At 49.1% G+C, this 19232-nt stretch overlaps 1 protein-coding gene across 1 annotated transcript in view; it reads left to right on the top strand.

The window, feature by feature from the left end:
- Nucleotides 1-9024, top strand: part of LOC121291276 (macrophage mannose receptor 1-like) — a 44850-nt gene extending 35826 nt beyond the window's left edge. Inside the window, exons 9-12 of the mRNA XM_041212346.1 lie at nucleotides 1135-1251; nucleotides 2762-3118; nucleotides 4626-4739; nucleotides 8415-9024. Of these exons, the coding sequence (XP_041068280.1) occupies nucleotides 1135-1251; nucleotides 2762-3118; nucleotides 4626-4739; nucleotides 8415-8863 (1037 nt within the window). The 3' untranslated portion in view covers nucleotides 8864-9024. The remainder of the gene's footprint in view (nucleotides 1-1134; nucleotides 1252-2761; nucleotides 3119-4625; nucleotides 4740-8414) is intronic.
- Nucleotides 9025-19232: the final 10208 nt, after the last annotated feature.

The following is a 19232-nucleotide window of genomic DNA, read 5'->3' as shown; positions in this document are numbered from 1 at the left end:
TCACATCTATTATGTCCAGGACAAGTATGTCTTTCCTAAGATAAGAAGACCAAAGCTGCACACAGGGCTCCTGGTGTGGCCTCACCAGTGCCCTGTATAATTGTAGTAAGAATTCATTGCTCTTATACTCCAAGCCCTTTGTAACTAAAAACTTTTTATTACTTTTGACCAATGAATACTTGGTCAGTACAACAACAACAACAACAGCTTGCATTTATGCAGCTCCGTTAATCAGTAAAATATCCCAAGCTGCTTTATAGTAGTGATTAACAAATAACATTTGACCATTAATCACAGTAGGAGATATTAGGACAGGTGACTAAGAATGTCTTAAAGGAGGGGATAGACGCAGAGAAGTTTAGGATTGAATTCCAGAACTTAGAACCCTGATAACTGAAGGCATGGCCACCAAGGGGGGAGATGGTGGCGTAGTGGTAATGTCATTGGAGCAGTAATCCAGCGGTCCAGTCTAATGCTCTGCCATCTCGTGGCAGCTGGTGGAATTTGAATTCAATGAATGAAACCTGGAATTGAAAGCTGGTCTCCGTAATGGTGACTGCAAAGCTATCATTGATTGTTGTTTAAAAAAAACCATCTGGTTCATTAATCCCCCTTTGGGGAAGGAAATTTGCCATCCTTACCTGATCTGGCCTACACATGACTCAAGATATAACAGATATTCCTGAAATGGCTGAGCATTGGTAATTAGAGATGGGCAACAAATGCTGGCTTTGCCAGTGATGCCCACATCCCATGAAAGAATAAAGGGGAAAAAAAAAGATTGGTGCCGTGATTAAAATCGGAGAGGCACAAGAGACCAGAATTGGAATGTTGTGAGCCTGGAGATAGGGAGGGGGTGGGGAGAATGAAGGCCATAAAGGAGGTTTTAAAATTGAGACATTGCTTAATCGGGAGGTAGCGTGTGTCACCGAGAGCGGGGGTGAACGGGACTTGTTGACGGCAGGAGAGAGTTGGATGAGCTCAAGTTTAGAGATGGTGCATGTCCTCAGTGACAGTTCTCAATCTTGGTTACCTGGATTAAATTTATAAACAACGCTGCCCAGAGCTTCAATGTCAATTAAGAACAAATGATAGGAGAATCGTTTTAAGCCTGCAGTTTTTGTGTTTTGACAGACATGCAAAACCCTCCCCGTGCTGTTCCCGTGGAAACTAACAGGCCCCCTCAGCAAGCAAGCCGACAGCCAGATGCAAATTCTCAGGAAAGCATATCCGGGAGGAGTCTCAAGCCAAGTAAGCTATGCTTCAAAACAATACCGAAATTTATGCTTCGCTATGGATCTTTGTTTTTTGGGGGAGGTTTTTTTTGACCAAACGTTGATCAGGAAAGATGGAAAGACCTTAGAAAGGGCACAGAGGATGTTACCAGGGAGGAGGGACTTCACAAGAACAAACGAGCACAGGAATTAGGAGCAGCAGTAGGCCATTCGGCCCCTCGAGCCAGCTCCGCTATTCGACACGGTTATGGCTAATCTGTTTGTGGCTTTAATTCCACTTTCCTGCTTTGACCCTTGACTGCCTCGTCGATCAAAAAATCTATCTAGCCCTGAAGAAGCGTTATACGGACTCGAAACATTAACTCTGTTTCTCTCTCCACAGATGCGGCCAGACCTGCTGAGTTTTTCCAGCACGTTCTGTTTTATTTCAGATTTGCAGCATCCGCTGTATTTTGCTTTCAAAAAATCTGTCCAGCTCAACTTGAATGGATCCAATGACCCAGCCTCCACTGCTCTCCGGGGAAGAGAATCCCAAAGACTAACGGCTCTCTGAGGGGAAAAAAAAATATTCTCCTCATCTCAGTCTTAAATGGGAGATATGAAGGATAGTTGGAAGAGTTAAGGATGTTCTCCCTGGAATAGAGAAGGTTAAGAGGTGGTCATATTTTGCAATGAGCAGAGGTTTCGATGGAGTAAATAGGGAAAAATTGTTACCTTTAGTGAGTGGGTCAATAATTAGAGTTTCAAAGATTCAAAATCATTGGCAAAAGACCTAGAGTGGAGAAGAGGAGAACTTTCTTCACTCAGAGAGTTGTCAGGGGTTGGAACATTTGACCAGAAGAGGTGGCGAATGCCGATCTCATAAATAGTTGTTAAAGGGAGTTGGACAGGTACTCGAGGAGGGAGAACTTGCAGGATCATCGACAAAAAAAAACAAAGGGGGATGGGGGAACTAAGCTCTTTCAAAGAGCCAGCACAGGCAGGATGTGCCAAATGGCTTCCCTTTGGTGCCACGATTCAATGACAATGGCGGGGATTTTCCCGCCCCATTACGGGCAGGATCCATCGCGGGTGAGGTGGCACCCCAGCCAGGTGGGACCGGAAGATCGCGATGGTGGGCGGGTATGGAAAACCCCGCCGAATATTTTCTAAGTACAAAGTGTAGGAGATTTATGGTTTCAAATTCCACAAAATTATAACAACAGGGCAGCAGAGTCGGGGGGGGAAGAGGAGAATTTTCTTCAGCGGGTAGTGTTTTGGAACACTCTGCCCAAAGGGACAGTGGAAGCAGATTCAATAGTAACGTTCAAAAGGGAATTGGATATGGACTTGAAAAAGGAAGAAAGTGCCAGGCTGTGAGGAAAGAACAGAGCTTGGATGGTTGTAGAGGGAGCTGTGGGGCTAGTCGGATAATCCTTTGAAAGAGCTGACGCAGGCACGATAGGCTGAATATCCTCGGCTGAGTTTCTGTGATTCTATGAACCTGACTCAACCTCAAGGTAAAGTTGTGAATTCTTTCCTTCTAGATCGGCCTCAGCCCATTACAAATGGAGACAGGGTTTATTTCCTAATAGAGGATGAAAAGACTTGGAGTAAAGCCTGGAGTCACTGTCGGAACCATTACACCAACCTGGCCAGTGTGAGGAATGCGCAGGAGGCCAAGATTATCTCCTCCCTGCCGCATGAGCCCCACTGGATCGGGCTGTACAACGATGGGCTATCTGGATGGATGTGGACCAACGGAGACAAATACAGCTATAAGAAGTGGGCCCTTTGGCACCCATACAGCTTCAACAGTACCCTGCCTATGTGCGGGTCCATGCTTGACAGTGAGTGGCATGAAGCAGACTGCGATTTCCCATTTGCCTTCGTTTGCTACAAAGGTAATGCATTGAATTAAATGTTGCAAAGCCCAACTGGTCCATGCTAGCGTTTATGATCCACACGAGCCTCCTCCCAGCCTATCTCATCTCACCCCGCCAGCTTATCCTTCTATTCCTTTCCCCCTCATGCATGTATCTAGATTCCCCTTGTATGCCTCTATCCTATTCCTCTCAACCACTCCTTATAGGAGTGAGTTCCCACTCTCACCAGTCTCTGGGTAAAGAGGTTTCACCTGAATTCCCTGTAGGATTTATTAGTGACCACCTTATATTTATAATGCCTGGTTTCAGACCCCCATCCACAAGTGGAAACATCTTCCCTAGGCCCATCCTATTGAACCCTTTAGTAACTTTAGAAACGTAAATCGGGCCACTTCCCTGGCCTTTTCTTTACTAGGGGAAGGAGGCCCAGTCTGGTCAGTCCTTCCTGATCGGTATAACCTCGTTAGTTTGTACATTTTGTTTGAACAGATATTCAAGAGAGGGGGATCTGAATTTTGAACCTGACTTACTGGAAGTGAAAATGTACATGGGCAGTACACATAGTAGACGATATTGTGTTGGGCACCTGATATACGCTCAGCTTCATATTCAGATTTGATTACCTCAGAAACCCGAATATCAGGTGATGCATAACGGATGGTAAAAAGTGATTCTGCCCTTTTTATATCACCAGTCCATGTCCAATCGCACCCATAGCCTCTCTTACACTTGGTCATGCATAATAAATATAAGATAGTCACCAATACATCTTAAAGGGAATTTCAGAGAAACTTCTTTCCCCAGGGAGTTGGGGGAATGTGGAACTCGCTACCACAAGGAGTAGTTGAGGTTATTAGTACAGATGCATTTAAGGGGAAGCCAGATTAGCACACGACAGAGAAAGGATTAGAGGTAATATTGATCGGGTGTGATGAAGAATGATGGGAGGACATTCATTCTCCCCACCACTGGCACGCAGTGTCATGCAGTGTGTACCATCGCCAAGGTGCACTGCAACAACTCGCCAAGGCTCCTTCGACAGCACCTTCCGAACCTGCAACCTCTACTACCTAGCAGCAGAGACGTAGAAACACTACCACCTGGATGTTCCCCTCCAAACCACCGACCATCCTGATTTGGAACTATATTGCCATTCCTTCCCGGTCGCTGGGTCAATATCCTGGAGCTCCCTTCCTAACAGCACTGTGGGTGTACCTACACCACATGGACTGCAGCAGTTCAAGTCGACAGCTCACCACCACCCTCTATAGGGCAATTTGGGATGGGCAATAAATGCTGTCTCAGCCAGCGATGACCACATCCCAGGAATGGGCTTGTTTGGAACATAAACACCACGTTGGGCCGAACGTGCGGTTTCTATGCTGTAGATTTTATGTAATCCTATGTGAAGCATCTACCTCAGGCTGAAGTGGAACTAGCTTTTGGAGTTAGGCTGTGCGGAATTTTGATATCAGATTTACTTAAAAGAGGACTGGAGGAACGTGTAACATTTCTGACTCCACAGAATTGAAGCTAAACTCAGAAGTCAGACGTGCTTCAAAATCAAGACCACCTGCAAGAACTGAACCTCCTCCTCCTGCCAAAGAGGTTGCAGACCATCAAACCAACCTGAGTGTCGGTAGGAACGTTTCCACTACTGCACAATATTTCGAGACTGCTATGCGCGGGAAATTGTAGCGCTCCCTTGGTGGCGTTTGTGGTAGTTAAGTAGGAACAGATAGGCCAGGGAAGGTCAATTGACTCATCATGGCGGATCAGTGCCCTAACTCTACATGCTCGCCTTTTCCTCATTCCCCTCAATACCAAGATGAGTTTCCGACCACACATCTTGCACCACCATTAAGACCACCTATTTCCACTTCTGCAACACGGCCCCACTTTTCCCCGTCTCAGCTCATCCGCTGCTGAAACCCTCATCCACGCCTTTGTTACCGCTAGACTCAACTATTCGAGCACACTCCTGGCTGATCTGCCCTCTGTAAACCTGAGGTCATCCAAAACCCTACTGCCAGTGTCTTAACTTGACCCAAATCCTGTTCACCTATCACCTTTATGCTCACTGACCTATATTGTCTCCCCATCAATCAACATCTTGCTTTTAAAACTCTCACCTTGTTTTCAAATTTCTCCCTGGCCTTGCCCCAGCCCTTTCTCTGTAATCTCCTCCAGCCCCAAAACCCTCCTCTAATTCTGGCCCTCATGAATATCTGCGATTTTAGTTGCTGCACCAAAGGTGGTCATGCCTTCAGCTCATGGGCCCTAGGTTCAGGAATTTCCCCCCTAAACCTCTGCACCTCCCTACCTCACTTTAAAAACGCTTCTTAAAACCAACCTCTTTGATCTAGCTTTCAGCTGTCTGCTGTAACATCGCCTTATACCAAATTTTGCCCTGAATGCTCCTGTGAAGCCCTTAGAGGAGTTTTACTAAAGGTGCTATCTAAATACAAGTGGTTGTCATTAATAAGAATCTAGCAATCCCAAATTTAAAATTAACAACTCACCCAACATCAATATTTTTTCCATTATTCTTTCATGGGATGTGGGCGTTGAAGGCAAGGCCAGCATTTGTTGCCCATCCCTAATGGCCCTTTGAACGGAGTGGCTTGCTAGGCCACTTCAGAGAGCAATTAAGAGTCAACCACATTGCTGTGGGCCTGGAGTCACATATAGGCCAGACCAGGTATGGACTAAAGGAATTAGTGAACCAGATGGCTTTTTACAGCAATCAATGCTAGTTGTCCTGGTCGCTATTATGGAGCATTTGAGCTCTTTTTAAAAAATTTGTTCGTGGGATTTGGGCATCGCTGGGCTAGGTCAGCATTTATTGCCCATCCCTAATTGCCCTTCAGAAGGTGGTGGTGAGCTGCTTTCTTGAACCGCTGCAGTCCCTGTGGCGTAGGTATACCCATAGTGCTGTCAGAGAGTTCTGACCCAGTGACAGTGAGGGAATGGTGATATATTTCCAAGTCAGGATGGTGTGTGGCTTGGTGGTGGTGTTCCCATGTGTCTACTGCCCTTGTCCTTCTAGACAATAGTGATCATGTGTTTGGAATGTGCTGTCTATGGAGTCTTGGTGAGTTGCTGCAGTGCATCTTGTAGATGGTACACACTGCTGCTACTGTGTATCAGGGGTGGAGGGGGTGAATGTTTGTGGAAGGGGAGCCAATCAAGGGGACTGCTTTGTCCTGGATGACCTTGAGCTTCTTGAGTGTTGGCGCTGTACTCATCCAGGCAAATGGAGAGTATTCCAATCTCCTGATTTGTGCCTTGAAAATGGTGGACAAGCTTTGAGGAGTCAGGAGGTCAGCTACTTGCTCTACAGAATTTCCAGCCTCTGACCTGCTCTTGTAGCCACAGCATTTATATGGCTAGTCCAGTTCAGTTTCTAGTCAATAGTAACCCCAGGATGTTGATAGTGGGGGATTCAGCGATAGTAATGCCTTTGAATATCAAGGGGCGATGGTTAGATTCTCTCTTGTTGGAGATGGTCATTGCCTGGCATTTGTATGGCATGAATATTACTTGCCACTTGTCAGCCTAAGCCTGGATATTGTCCAGGTCTTGCTGCATTTGGACATGAGGAGTCATGAATGATGCTGAACATTGTGCAATCATCAGCAAATATCCATGCTTCTGACCTTATGATGGAAGGAAGGATTCCAAATATTATTAATTGAATTCCAGCTCCACCAGCTGCAATGGTCGGATTTGAATCCGTATCCCCAGAGCTTTAGCCTCTGGATTACTAGTCCAGCAACATTACCACTATGCCATCATCTCAAAGTCACTGTGGGGGGAAGAGAGTTCCAAACTTCTACCGCCTTTTGTGTGCTGGTGCGCTTCCTGATTTCACCCCTGGCTCTAATTTTTATATTATGTCCCCCAGTCCCAGTCTTTTTGACCAGCAGAAATAGTTTCTCTCTACCTACACCATAGTTCCCCACAATAATTTGGAAACATTGATCCAATCACTCCTTGACTGTCTTAATTTTCCAGGAACACAAGCCTAAAAGAGTGGCCTTAGGGCCAGGCTAGTGATAGCAGCCCCAGGGAATCTTTGGTATGTTTGTGATGTTGCTTGGGGGAAATAGTAATTCCAAGAATAAAAAATAAATACTGCGACTACTTGATCTAATAGAATGGCAGAAGCTGCTGGAGAGGCTGAATGCCCTCCTCCTTCACTAATATTTCCATGTATGCAATGTGCAAGCCAGCATTGGGCGGAGTGTGAAATTGGTGTTCTGGGTGATCCCGTGGAGAATTCCCACTCAGACGAGCTTGGTTGAAATTCCGCCCATCTGACCAACCTGAACATAAAAGCGTAAGAAATAGGAACAGGAGTAGGCCATTCGGCCCCTTGATCCTGCTTTGTCAGCCAATGAGATCATGGCTGATCTGATTGTGCCCTTAACTCCACTTTCCTGCCTGTTTTCCAGCCACCACCGCGCACCACCCCCCCCCCCCCGCCTCCCCCCGCCCCCCACCACCCACCCACCCATAACCTATAACCCCCTTTGCTGCTCAAACGTCTGCCTGACTTAGCCTATATTCAATGACCCAGCCTCCACTGCTCTCTGGGGAAGAGAATTCCACAGACCAACGGCCCTCTGAGAGAAAAAAATTCCCCTTCATCTCCGCCTTAAATGGGCGACGCCTCATTTTGAAACTGAGCCCTCTAGTTCTAGATTCTCCCACAAGAAGAAACATCCTCTCAGCATCCATCCTGTCAAGCCCCTTCGGAATCTTATATGTTTCAATCGGATCACTGCTCGTTCTTCTAAACTCCAATGAGTATAGGCCCAACCTGTCCAATATTTTCTGATTAGACGAGCCCCCCATCTGAGGAATCAGCCTAGTGAACCTTGTCTGAACTGCCTCCAATGCAATTGTGCGCCCCCCACCCCCCTTTAAGTATGATGATCAAAGCTATACACAATACTCCGGGCGTGATCTCACCAATGCCATGTACAGCTATAGCAAGATTTCCCTACTTTTATACTCCATTCCCCTGGCGATAAAGGCCATTGGCCAATTCCATTGGCCTTCCCAATCACTTGCTGTACCAGCATGCTGACTTTTTGTGATTCATGCATAAGGACACCCAGATCCCTCTGTATTGCAGGGTTCTGCAGTCCAGCATTGTCCATGTCGTTTTTTTTGCAACATGCTTAATTGCAATCTTTCTCTTGTTGCCCATCTCTTGGATGGGTGTGGGGGTGTTTGGGGGGAGGATGGAAGGTGTGGGAAATTCCAAGGCGATTAGAAGCCACAGTTTGTATCTTATCTCTTTAAGATCTCATCTCCAAGAGAACGTACCACAAGGTCCTCCTGGAAAAAACCTGGTCGGATGCCCGCGATTACTGCCTGGTCCACCACACAGATCTGCTGAGCATCCGGAGCAAGCAGGAGAGCTCGGCCACCAGCAGCCTCTTCGAGGAAATCAAGCTGGGATGGTGCGGCCTGTACAACAACCAGCAGTCAGCCAATGGCTGGAAGTGGGTGAATGGCGACCCTGTCAGCTACACAAATTGGAAGTCAGGGAGCCCCTACCGCTTCAAGGTCATGTCCTCAGCCTGTGTTTACGTCCAGGGTGGCAAATGGAGCGACGCCCCCTGTCGCTTCTTGTTCCCCTTCGTTTGCTACACCGGTAAGGTGATCAAGGCCAGGGGAGAGAAATCGTGGGCCCTGGTTCTTTGCCTGGTTCCGGGTCCCTCTATCCTCCCTCCCCTCACCGCCCTTTAACCCTCCCCCTCACATCCTTCCAGTTCCCAGAATTAGGAACCATTGTCACAGTGGAGCTGAACTGCTTTATGTAGGCTTAGCAAAAATGTCTTGGCTTTTGTACTCTATGGCTCCATTTATAAAGCTCATTGAAAATACAGGTTTCAATATGATACACTTCACAGCCATGGTTTTGTCATTACATGCAACTTGGTCATTCATATTATGCAAACAGCTCTGCTGGCCCTATGCACTATCTGGACAGCAACATCCAAATAATTTGAACCTCACAAGCACCACAAACAACAATCCTATGTACAGATGTGAATATCTTGAACTAACAGTGACATATTCGATTGGCGCATGACTCCTGGTTTTACTTCCAAGTTTAAAAGTGGCAAAATCTCCCAGTAAATTATCACCAACCAATTCACCTGCAATAATCTGCTATTTCTATCCACACAAGTAGGTTTTGTTAACAGAAAATTACACTTTGCATTGAGTAATAAATATTTTCTCATTGTAAATTGAAACTAACCACCCTTATAAATGCCCAGCACAGAGCATATCATAGGAGAGAAAAGTACTACAGATGCTGGAAATCTGAAATATAAACAGAAAATGCTTGAAATATTCCACAGGCCAGGCAGCATCTATGGAGAGAGAAACAGAGTCAATGCTTCAAGTCCACAATCTGCACTAGTTCTGTCGAAGTGTCACTGACCTCTGTTTCTCCCTGCACAGGTGCCACCAGATGTGCTGAGCATTTCTAACACTTCCCGTTTCTATTGGAGCAAAAATAACCCCTTTTTGCCAGCTCTCCAAAAAGTAATTAGACTTCTTGCGAGTGTCTCATTCCCCTTTAGCAAGAAACCCAGCAGCAGCCTCCTGAGACCTGGTTTGACAAAACATGGATTTCAAAAAAAAGCTAAGGTAGGAAGAAGAAAATGAACAACTTGCTGAGCAAAAAATAATCAATGTCAAAGCAATAAATTGATAATTTAAAAAAAGTAATTAATAAAAATGACCATTAAGAAGTACCAAGCAGCTGACCTAACTAATATACTTTTTTTGCCTTTTCAGTTAAGAAACAGAGCTAGAGAGAGACAGACTAAGCCCCAAGTCTTGGTCACCAGGGAAGGGGGAGGGGGATAGTGGTGGAGAGAAGGCATTGGATTGAACTAACAATGGCCTTGCATTTGTCTCTGGCGGTGCACATTCAGAGCTGGAATTCTTGCGAAAGTGGGGATCAGTAGCCAGTTGTCTAATATAGACTGCAGCGGTTCAAGAAGGCAGCTCACCACCACCTTCTCAAGGACAACTAGGGGCGGGCAATAAATGCTGGCCCAGCCACCAAAGCCCGTGTCCCATGAATGAATTAAAAAATAATTTAGCTTGGGCTTTCCTTCTATCCCAGCCCAGTGCGTGGATAGGATTTTAAAGGAGGGCAGAGAAGGAGGAGGTGCCCGGCTCACTCCACCTTTCAGGGTTCTCACACACGCTCACTCTCGCACACTCACTCCCAGTCACTCTCACAAACTCACCCTCAGTCACACTCACTCACACACACTCTCACACACACTCAATCTCACAGTCACACTCGCTCTCACAGTCACCCTCACTCTCTCAGTCACTCTTACAGTCACAGTTGCTCTCACTCCCCAGCTCGAATTTGGCTAGGGGAGGCGAGTGAAAAATTATGTTTTACCTGCCAGCCGCAATGGTGGATTTTCATGCCGTATCGTCCCCTTTCTGTCTCATAAATTATGCAGGCAAGGGAAACATGCCATCTCGCTGGCGAGCAGCCTCTGATTTGCCTTCCACGCCATTGCCTCACTGTTTCCACACTCTCAGCACCATATTTAAACTGCAGCCACGTGCACAGTTCTCAATGCTCACAGCCCAGGAGGGCACCGATGAAGACATGGCCCCAAAAGCCAAGAAGAGTGCAGCCCTCCCGATTCAATGGCGCATCCCTGGAACACCTGCTGCAATGTCCTTCCCTCAGTGCTGGCCACAGGAGGCCCATCAGCTTCACCAGCTTGGGAGGTGGTGGCAGAGTTGGTTAGTGCCAACGCTGCTCACAAGATGTTGGCCATCCAAAGCAAAAAAAGAATGAATGATCCATGCCGCCAGGGTAAGTCAAGCATCTCATCAACCTCAACTCACCCACTCACAAGCCCATCACAAGTTCACTGGCATCTCACTCACTGCCAGCTCGAGGCACATCGCCACTCACTCTCTCACACATACCCTCAACCTCTTCATCTGGCTTCATCTCCTCTGGAGATCACCTCCTCATCCCGTCCATGGCTCCACTCAGCCCACAAGGACATCTTTCTCATTTGGCCTGGCACGCGCCTTGCTCACACTCTCTCCATCTGTCTTCAAGCAGGACAAGATCACTCACAATCACCGAGAGAGGTCCCAGACTGGGGGGTGGAGTGCCTGACATCAAAGTCCTCACTCCGTTCGAGAGTCGTGCTTTGGTGCTGGCTGGAGAGGACGTGAGCCATTCCTGCAGCGACGTTGTGGTCAGCAGCAAGCATAGACGTGAGGATCCTGCACCAGATCATCCACCTGTCAACACCACTCTGAGCCCACAGTTCTGTGCGTAACGCGGCTGCCAAACACTAATAATCTGCACTTTCTGTCCTAGGCCCACGTGCCGTGTCACCCTCGGGCAACCTTGACCCCGACTCCACTGCCGAGACCACCTCGGGTGAGCTCCCTGAGGGCATCACCGTTGAAGACCCATCCTGGCGTTCACCCACACCCTCCACCAGCGCAGCGACACGCATCTCGGTGGGACCTAGATATGGAGCAGCCTCAGGATCACAATCTGGTGAGCACAGCGCACAATCTGTTCCACAGCACCAGAGGCAGGGACGTTCGGGGTTGCTGGAAGTAAGGAATCTGCTGAGTCCGAGTCAGATGATGAGCCTCTGGACTCGGTCCTCAATCGGTTGGTGGAGCTGCAAGCACAATCACTCAGATTGCAAGGGATGATGGAGGGATCTGCCTGCCTTAAGTCCGATGTGTTCATGCCGTCAGGCAGATGCTCTGAGGTCAACACTGGCAGGGTGGTGTCTTCCATGGAGACCTTGGCCCAGAACATCGGTCCTGCACTGCAGCGTGGGCTGATATCCATCGCTGATGCCATAGTTGGCCTCAACATGAGAGAGGTGGTGGTCGGTTCGATCGCACTGCAGGCTCCCCTTCTCTTCAAGGAGTCAGCCATGAGCCATCAGGCATCCATAGGGAGGAGGGCCAGCATCTCAACACCCAAGGGCCATTCACCCAGGTGACTGAGAATGTGCATCCGATCCAAACCCCCTCTTTCTGTGACCCCATCACCTCCAGCTCCACAGGCTGAGGAGGGTGCACCTGGCCAATAGTAAGACATCCAAAGCAGGCTGGGGCCCTCCAGGTCTTGGCCCTCCAGAGGATGCCCGCTGACGTCATCACAGTCAGCAGCTTACTGCATCTCCAATTTGGATGTCAGGGGAGCACCAAAACTGCAAAAGCACCAAGGAAGGTTAAGGAGATGTACATGGGCACAGGTGTTAATCTCTTGTTCATAACGTTCACTATGGTCAATAAACTCCCAAGAATGTCTCCCTGCCTATGGCTCCTTGTTATGATGAGCAGTATTCATGTCACACAGATGTGTGAAACCTTGGTTCCTGCACAAGATAAAGGCAGGTGTCTCAGTCCAGAGCCTCTTCCCTGTGCAGTGTGCAATCTCAGAGTAAAGTGATGGTCCTGCTTCACACTCACTGGGCACATTACTGATGCCTGCACCTCGATTGCTGCCAGAATGTTGTGGGCAAGTGTCACAGAGTTCCGTCATTCTCGCAGCACCTTTGAGGTGGGGCTGGCCCCCATCTCCTCAGCCTCTGTGACCGGTGACGCTGTGCTCCTGAAGGGGTCAGGTGCTGAAGGCTGACAAAGGATCAGGTGCATTTAAAGTTTCACGGCTGCGTCTCCATGATATGACCCTGATCACAGAGCATGAGCAAGCTGCCCTCAGCCAGACAGGAGTCAGACATTCTCAGATGCAAGGTGAGGATGCCAGGACTGTCCTCATTGCTTCTCGTCATCATCCTCCACAAATCTTGCGGCTATTAGGGCCTCACGAGCCCGCCTGCCTCGTCTGGCCAGTACATTGGCCTCATCACTGACATCCTCGCCTTCGAGGACCTCATCACCCTCATCCCCTTCGACATTCTGCTCATCGGAGGAGACGTGCAGCTCTTCCATCTCCTCCTCAGCCAGGTCCTCGCCCTGTTGCAGCGCCAGCCTGTGTAGCGCTGAGCAAGCTACGATGATGCGTGATACCCTCTGGGCACAGTCTCGCAGCGCCTCCACCAGACCAGTCAAGGCACCGGAACTTCATTTTCAATATGCCAGTCACGTGCTCCACCAAATTCCAGGTTACGGCATGAGCTTCGTTATAATCATCTCTCTGCTGCAGCCTGAGGCCCTGCATGGGCGTCCTTAGCCACATCCTCTGTGGGTAGCCCTTGTTCCTGACCCTGCAGCCTCTGTGGACCCTGGAAGATGTCAGGGATCTGAGACCTGCTGAGGATGTAGGAGTCGTGGACGCTCCCTAGGAACCATGCGTAGACCCGTACGATGCATTTGTGGTGGTCATACACCAGCAGCACGCTCAGCAAGTGGAAGCCCTTGCAGTTCACATACTGGACTGATTGTTACCACGGAGGCCTAAGCATCATTTAGGCACCCTCCACCTGTGGAAAACCTGAGATTGCTGCACATCCCAGCACTCTTGCTTCCTGGCTTGCCTGATCCCAGTCGAAATGTACAGAGTTCTGTGCCTTCGCGAAGATGGCGTCCATGACCCCCTGGATACACCTGTGGTTGGAGGCTTGCGCGATCCTCAGGTCACTTGTGGAGCCCTGGAAGGAGCCACTGGCATATAATTGAGCGCTATGATCACTTTGACAGCCACTGACAGTGGATGCCCTCCATGTCCCCGTGGGTGCCAAATTCTGCAGCAGGTGGCAAATGTGACTGACTAGTTCCCTAGACACACATAGCCTTCGGCCCATACCGGTTCTGTATCTGCAGGAATGACAAGTCTATAGACCCAGCATCTAGAGCTGCCTACCAGTGACAGATTGCTGTGGATTTTCAGCAGCCTGCACAGGAGGCCTTGCCGTCCCTTCATCTTGAGGATGGTGCAAGCAAGGCATCTCCATTGCACTCTTCTCCTCCTTCTCTGTTCCCTCTAAGCCATGAGGCATACCACTATATCACCAGGCTTCGTGATCCTGATGTTCTCCTCCTGCAGGATCAAAGAGAGAGACGCGTGAGTTAGCATATGTCTCATAAGGACCTCTCTTGGTTAAGTCTCCGGCTCTGGCTGCGTCTCAAGGTCCCTTCATGCATGATGGAGATTGCTGACCACTTGGATGGCCAGGGCGAAGTGCATTTCATGGCTATCTGAAACCTCACCCACCCCTGCCCCACTCCAACTGACCGATTGGCGGTAGCTTCAGTCGCTATCAGCTCAGGCGCAGGCATTCTAATAACACACGTTGTAAGGCTGCACTATTAACTTGGACCGGGGGGGATACTGGTCCAATCCTGAATAAAGACATTGCAAGGGGCTCTGAGCCAGTGACTACCCAGTGGCCACTTTTTGCAAGGGGATTCAGTTATTCTGCAGCCCCCTAGAACATACGTTAATTTGCAGTCTGCTCCCGAGGGGTGAAAAGTTCCAGATGATTCAGTGGCGCATTCATGTTTTTGTGTTGCTTGAATGGGCAGAAAAGCTTCAGGGGCCCCACTCCAAGCATACCAATGGAGCTGCTGCTGAAAGATCTCAGCTATGTAAGAATGCTCACATTTGACAAGCTTTCTTAAGTGCATGGCCATTTCCCTCACACCCCCAGACCTCACCCCCCCTGGCATGTGCTTGTATACTTCCATCAGCCTGTGTTGCCTTGCCCCTCCCTGCCCTCACCGGCACCACCCACACTGGAGCCCTTGCCCTTCCCCCTGTACTGCACTGAAAGCCAGCTGGGAAAAAGTGACTTACCTGTGCACCTCCCCCACCGCCACCACCCCCCCACCCCCCCCTCCACCCCCCAACCAAATGTGCGGTGCCTCTTCCATGCTGTCCCATGGGCGATCCTCATGAGCACTGTGCAAGGTTGTGTGCACTGTGTAAGTTTGTGAGCGCCATGCAAGGTTGCGTGCACCATGTAAGGTTGTGAGCGCCGCGCAAGATTGTGTGCACTGCGCCAGCTTGTGTGCACCGCGCCAGCTTGTGTGCACCGCGCCAGCTTGTGTGCACTGCGCCAGCTTGTGTGCACTCACGTCCGAGTTCCTCTCAAAGTTCAGGTCACCAGGTGCGTGCCTTTTAAAGGCAGTCGTAAATCACGCCATTCTGAAGTCACGCTGACGCGGAAGGTAAATTTGAAGTTGAGGGATGATCCCAGTGTGCGGGCACAATAATGAGATGCAAATGCATTCAAATTAAGTTCCTGATGTTGGACTGCGGGAAATATGGCTCACCATTGACAGACGGAGCGGATGATTGCAAACTGGTGTAAAACTGATTTTTGGCCTTCTCGCCATATTGTCTGTTCACGCTACCTATGGGTGCGGAAAATTCCGGCCAATGTTTCTTTGTCTCCTTGACACCATTCAACTGCTTTCTGAATTGAGCATCAAACTGATTTCCTCTTGACCTGTGTGGATTGGGAGCAATGGGAGAGGAGGGGAATGCATTCTCATGCTGAAGACTACAATTCATCTCCCCAATGATGTCTGACTCCATAAACTTGGCCTTCCTGACCTTCTGAGGCATAAGAACCAGCGTGGCTGCATTAGTACCCTTTTTCAAAGCTGTGCGTGCCCCCAGTTTCATTTTATTCTTCGTCTCATCCGACGCCTCAACAAGAAACTTTTTCTCTTTCTCTCAAGTGCTAAGGAACGCAAGCTCCAACAACTCATCGACACCAACACCCATCTAGGACCCTCCACCCCTGCCTGTCCCTCCGTCCCCACCCCATCTTCCAATCCCAGCCCCAGCCGTGTATTCACCATACCCCTGACCTTCCCCTCTCCAATGCTGAACGTTCAGTGCTCAGCAAAGGACTTAGTTTCATACCCTTACGTCCTCACCTCAATGAATTTCGGGCTCAGCATGATGCTGAACTCTTCTTCCGCCGTCTTCGTCTCCAGGCTCACATCTTTGGGCAGGAGTCCTCTCCCCGTTCAACGGATCCTTTCACCCACCTCCAATATTCTCCCTCCACCTAGACCCCTCCCTCTGGATTCTTACTTTCTCTTGACCTTTTCATTGAGAACTGTCGGCGCGACATTAGTCGTCTCAATTTCTCTGCTCCTCTCACCCATTCTAATCTCTCTCTCTCTGAACTTACTGCACTCCATTCTCTCAGGTCCAACCCTGACATTGTCATCAAACCCGCTGACAAGGGTGGTGCTGTTGTTGTCTGGCGCACTGACCTCTACCTCGTGGAGGCTGAGTGTCAACTCGCAGACACTTCCTCCTACCTCTCCCTGGACCATGACCCCACCACTGAACATCAAGCCATTGTTTCTAGGATTGTCACTGACCTCATCTCCTCTGGGGATCTTCCTCCCACAGCTTCCAACCTGATAGTCGCCCAACCTCGGACAGCCCACTTCTACCTCCTACCCAAAATCCACAAACAGAACTGTCCCATTAGACCGATCATGTCAGCTTGCTCCTGCCCCACAGAACTCATTTCTCGTTATCTTGACTCCCTTCTCTCTCCCCTTGTCCAGTCCCTTCCCACCTACATTCGTGATTCCTCTGACACCTTATGTCACATCAACAACTTCCAGTTCCCTGGCCCCAACCGCTTCTCATTCATCATGGACGTCCAATCCCTCTACACCTTCATCCCCCACCAGGATAGTTTGAGGACCCTTAGCTTCTTCCTCGAACAGAGGCCCGAACAATCCCCATCCACCACTACTCTCCTCCGTCTGGCTGAACTTGTTCTCACACTGAACAATTTCTCCTTCAACTCCTCTCACTTCCTCCAAATAAAAGGTGTGGCTATGGGTACCCGCATGGGCCCCAGTTATGCCTGTCTCTTTATGGGGGTATGTGGAACATTCCTTATTCCAGTCCTACTCCGGCCCCCTTCCACAACTCTTTCTCCGGTACATTGATGATTACTTCGGTGCTGCTTCATGCTCTCGTCGGGACTTGGAAAAATTTATTAATTTTGCTTCCAATCTCCACCCCTCCATCATTTTCACGTGGTCCATCTCTGACACTTCCCTTCCCTTCCTTTACCTCTCTGTCTCAATCTCTGGTGATAGACTGTCCACCAATATCCATTATAAACCTACCGACTCCCACAGCTACCTCGACTACAGCTCCTCACACCCCACTTCCTGTAAGGACTCCATCCCATTCTCTCAGTTCCCTCGCATCCGTCGCATCTGTTCTGATGATGCTACCTTCAAAAACAGTTCCTCTGACATGTCCTCCTTCTTCCTTAACCGAGGTTTTCCACCCACGGTCATTGACAGGGCCCTCAACCGTGTCCGGCCCATCTCCCGCGCATCCGCCCTCACGCCTTCTCCTTCCTCCCAGAAACATGTTAGGGTCCCCCTTGTCCTCACTTATCACCCCACCAGCCTCTGCATTCAAAGGATCATCCTCCGCCATTTCCGCCAACTCCAGCATGATGCCACCACCAAACACATCTTCCCTTCACCCCCCTTATCGGCATTCCGTAGGGATTGTTCCCTCCGGGACACCCTGGTCCACTCCTCCATCACCCCCTACTCCTCAACCCCCTCCTATGGCACCACCCCATGCCCACGCAAAAGATGTAACACCTGCCCCTTCACTTCCTCTCTCCTCACCGTCCAAGGGCCCAAACTCTCCTTTCAAGTGAAGCAGCATTTCACTTGCATTTCCCCCAACTTAGTCTACTGCATTCGTTGCTCCCAATGTGGTCTCCTCTACATTGGAGAGACCAAACGTAAACTGGGCGACCGCTTTGCAGAACACCTGCGGTCTGTCCGCAAGAATGACCCAAACCTCCCTGTCGCTTGCCATTTTAACACTCCACCCTGCTCGCTTGCCCACATGTCTGTCCTTGGCTTGCTGCATTGTTTCAGTGAAGCCCAACGCAAACTGGAGGAACAACACCTCATCTTCCGACTAGGCACTTTACCGCCTTCCGGACTGAATGTTGAATTCAACAACTTTAGGTCTTGAGCTCCCTCCTCCATCCCCACCCCCTTTCTGTTTCTTCCCCCTTTCTTTTGTTTTTTCCAATAAATTATATAAATTTTTCTTTTCCCACCTATTTCCATTATTTTTAAATATTTTTAAATCTTTTATGCTCCCCCCACCTCCACTAGAGCTATACCTTGATTGCCCTACCATCCATTCTTAATTAGCACATTTGTTTAGATAATATCACCAACTTTAACACCTATGTGTTCTTTTGTTCTGTTGTCTGTGATATCTTTTGATGATCTGCTTCTATTACTGCTTGTTTGTCCCTACAACCACACCAACCCCCTCCACTTCTCTCCCCCAACCCAAACCCCCTCCACACCACCCCCCCCCCCCCCCGCCCCCCCACACACACACACACGCCTTAAACCAGTTTATATTTCATCCCTTTCTTGGATTCACTCAAGTTCTGTCGAAGGGTCACGAGGACTCGAAACGTCAACTCTTTTCTTCTCCGCCGATGCTGCCAGACCTGCTGAGTTTTTCCAGGTAATTCTGTTTTTGTTATGGCTGCATTAGTGCCTACTTGCCTGAACTAAAGTATCCACGTTTTCTAAACTGAATCTGGGGACGCAAAGCCCAAAACTCAACCACACCAGCTAAAGGTATGGAGCGTGCTCTGGAACATCCACACACTTCAGCTTCAATCGCCATGTTAATTTGTTCAGGGCAACTGCAGTCATTGGCCGAGTGGCCCAATCGGAATGGTCTACCTGCCAGATTGGTTGCTTTGGACACTGAGTATCCTGATTGACAGGCTACTTGGCCAATGAGCCCAGGCACCTCCTAGATGCATGGCCCTGGTGATTAGCACTTTCTGCTCCACTCTCTCCTGGGCCCTGAAAGCCATAGAACGGTTACCACACAGAAAGAGACCGTACACCCTGTTCTTGTCTGTGCCAGCCCTCCGCAAGAGCAGCTCACCCACCCCCACCCGCCTTCCTTTTTCCCTTAAGCCCCGCAAATTTTTTCTCTTCGGGTAATTATTCGACTCTCTGTTGAAACCCATGAAATTCATTGGAGTTCAGAAGAATGAGACGCGATCTTACTGAAACATATAATATCCTGAGAGGGCTTCACAGGATGCTGAGGGGATGTTTCCCC

This window comes from Carcharodon carcharias, chromosome 19, assembly GCF_017639515.1.
Source record: "Carcharodon carcharias isolate sCarCar2 chromosome 19, sCarCar2.pri, whole genome shotgun sequence".
NCBI lineage: Eukaryota > Metazoa > Chordata > Chondrichthyes > Lamniformes > Lamnidae > Carcharodon > Carcharodon carcharias.
The sequence above is the reverse complement of the archived record's forward strand: the minus strand, read 5'-3'. Positions and strand labels throughout refer to the sequence as shown.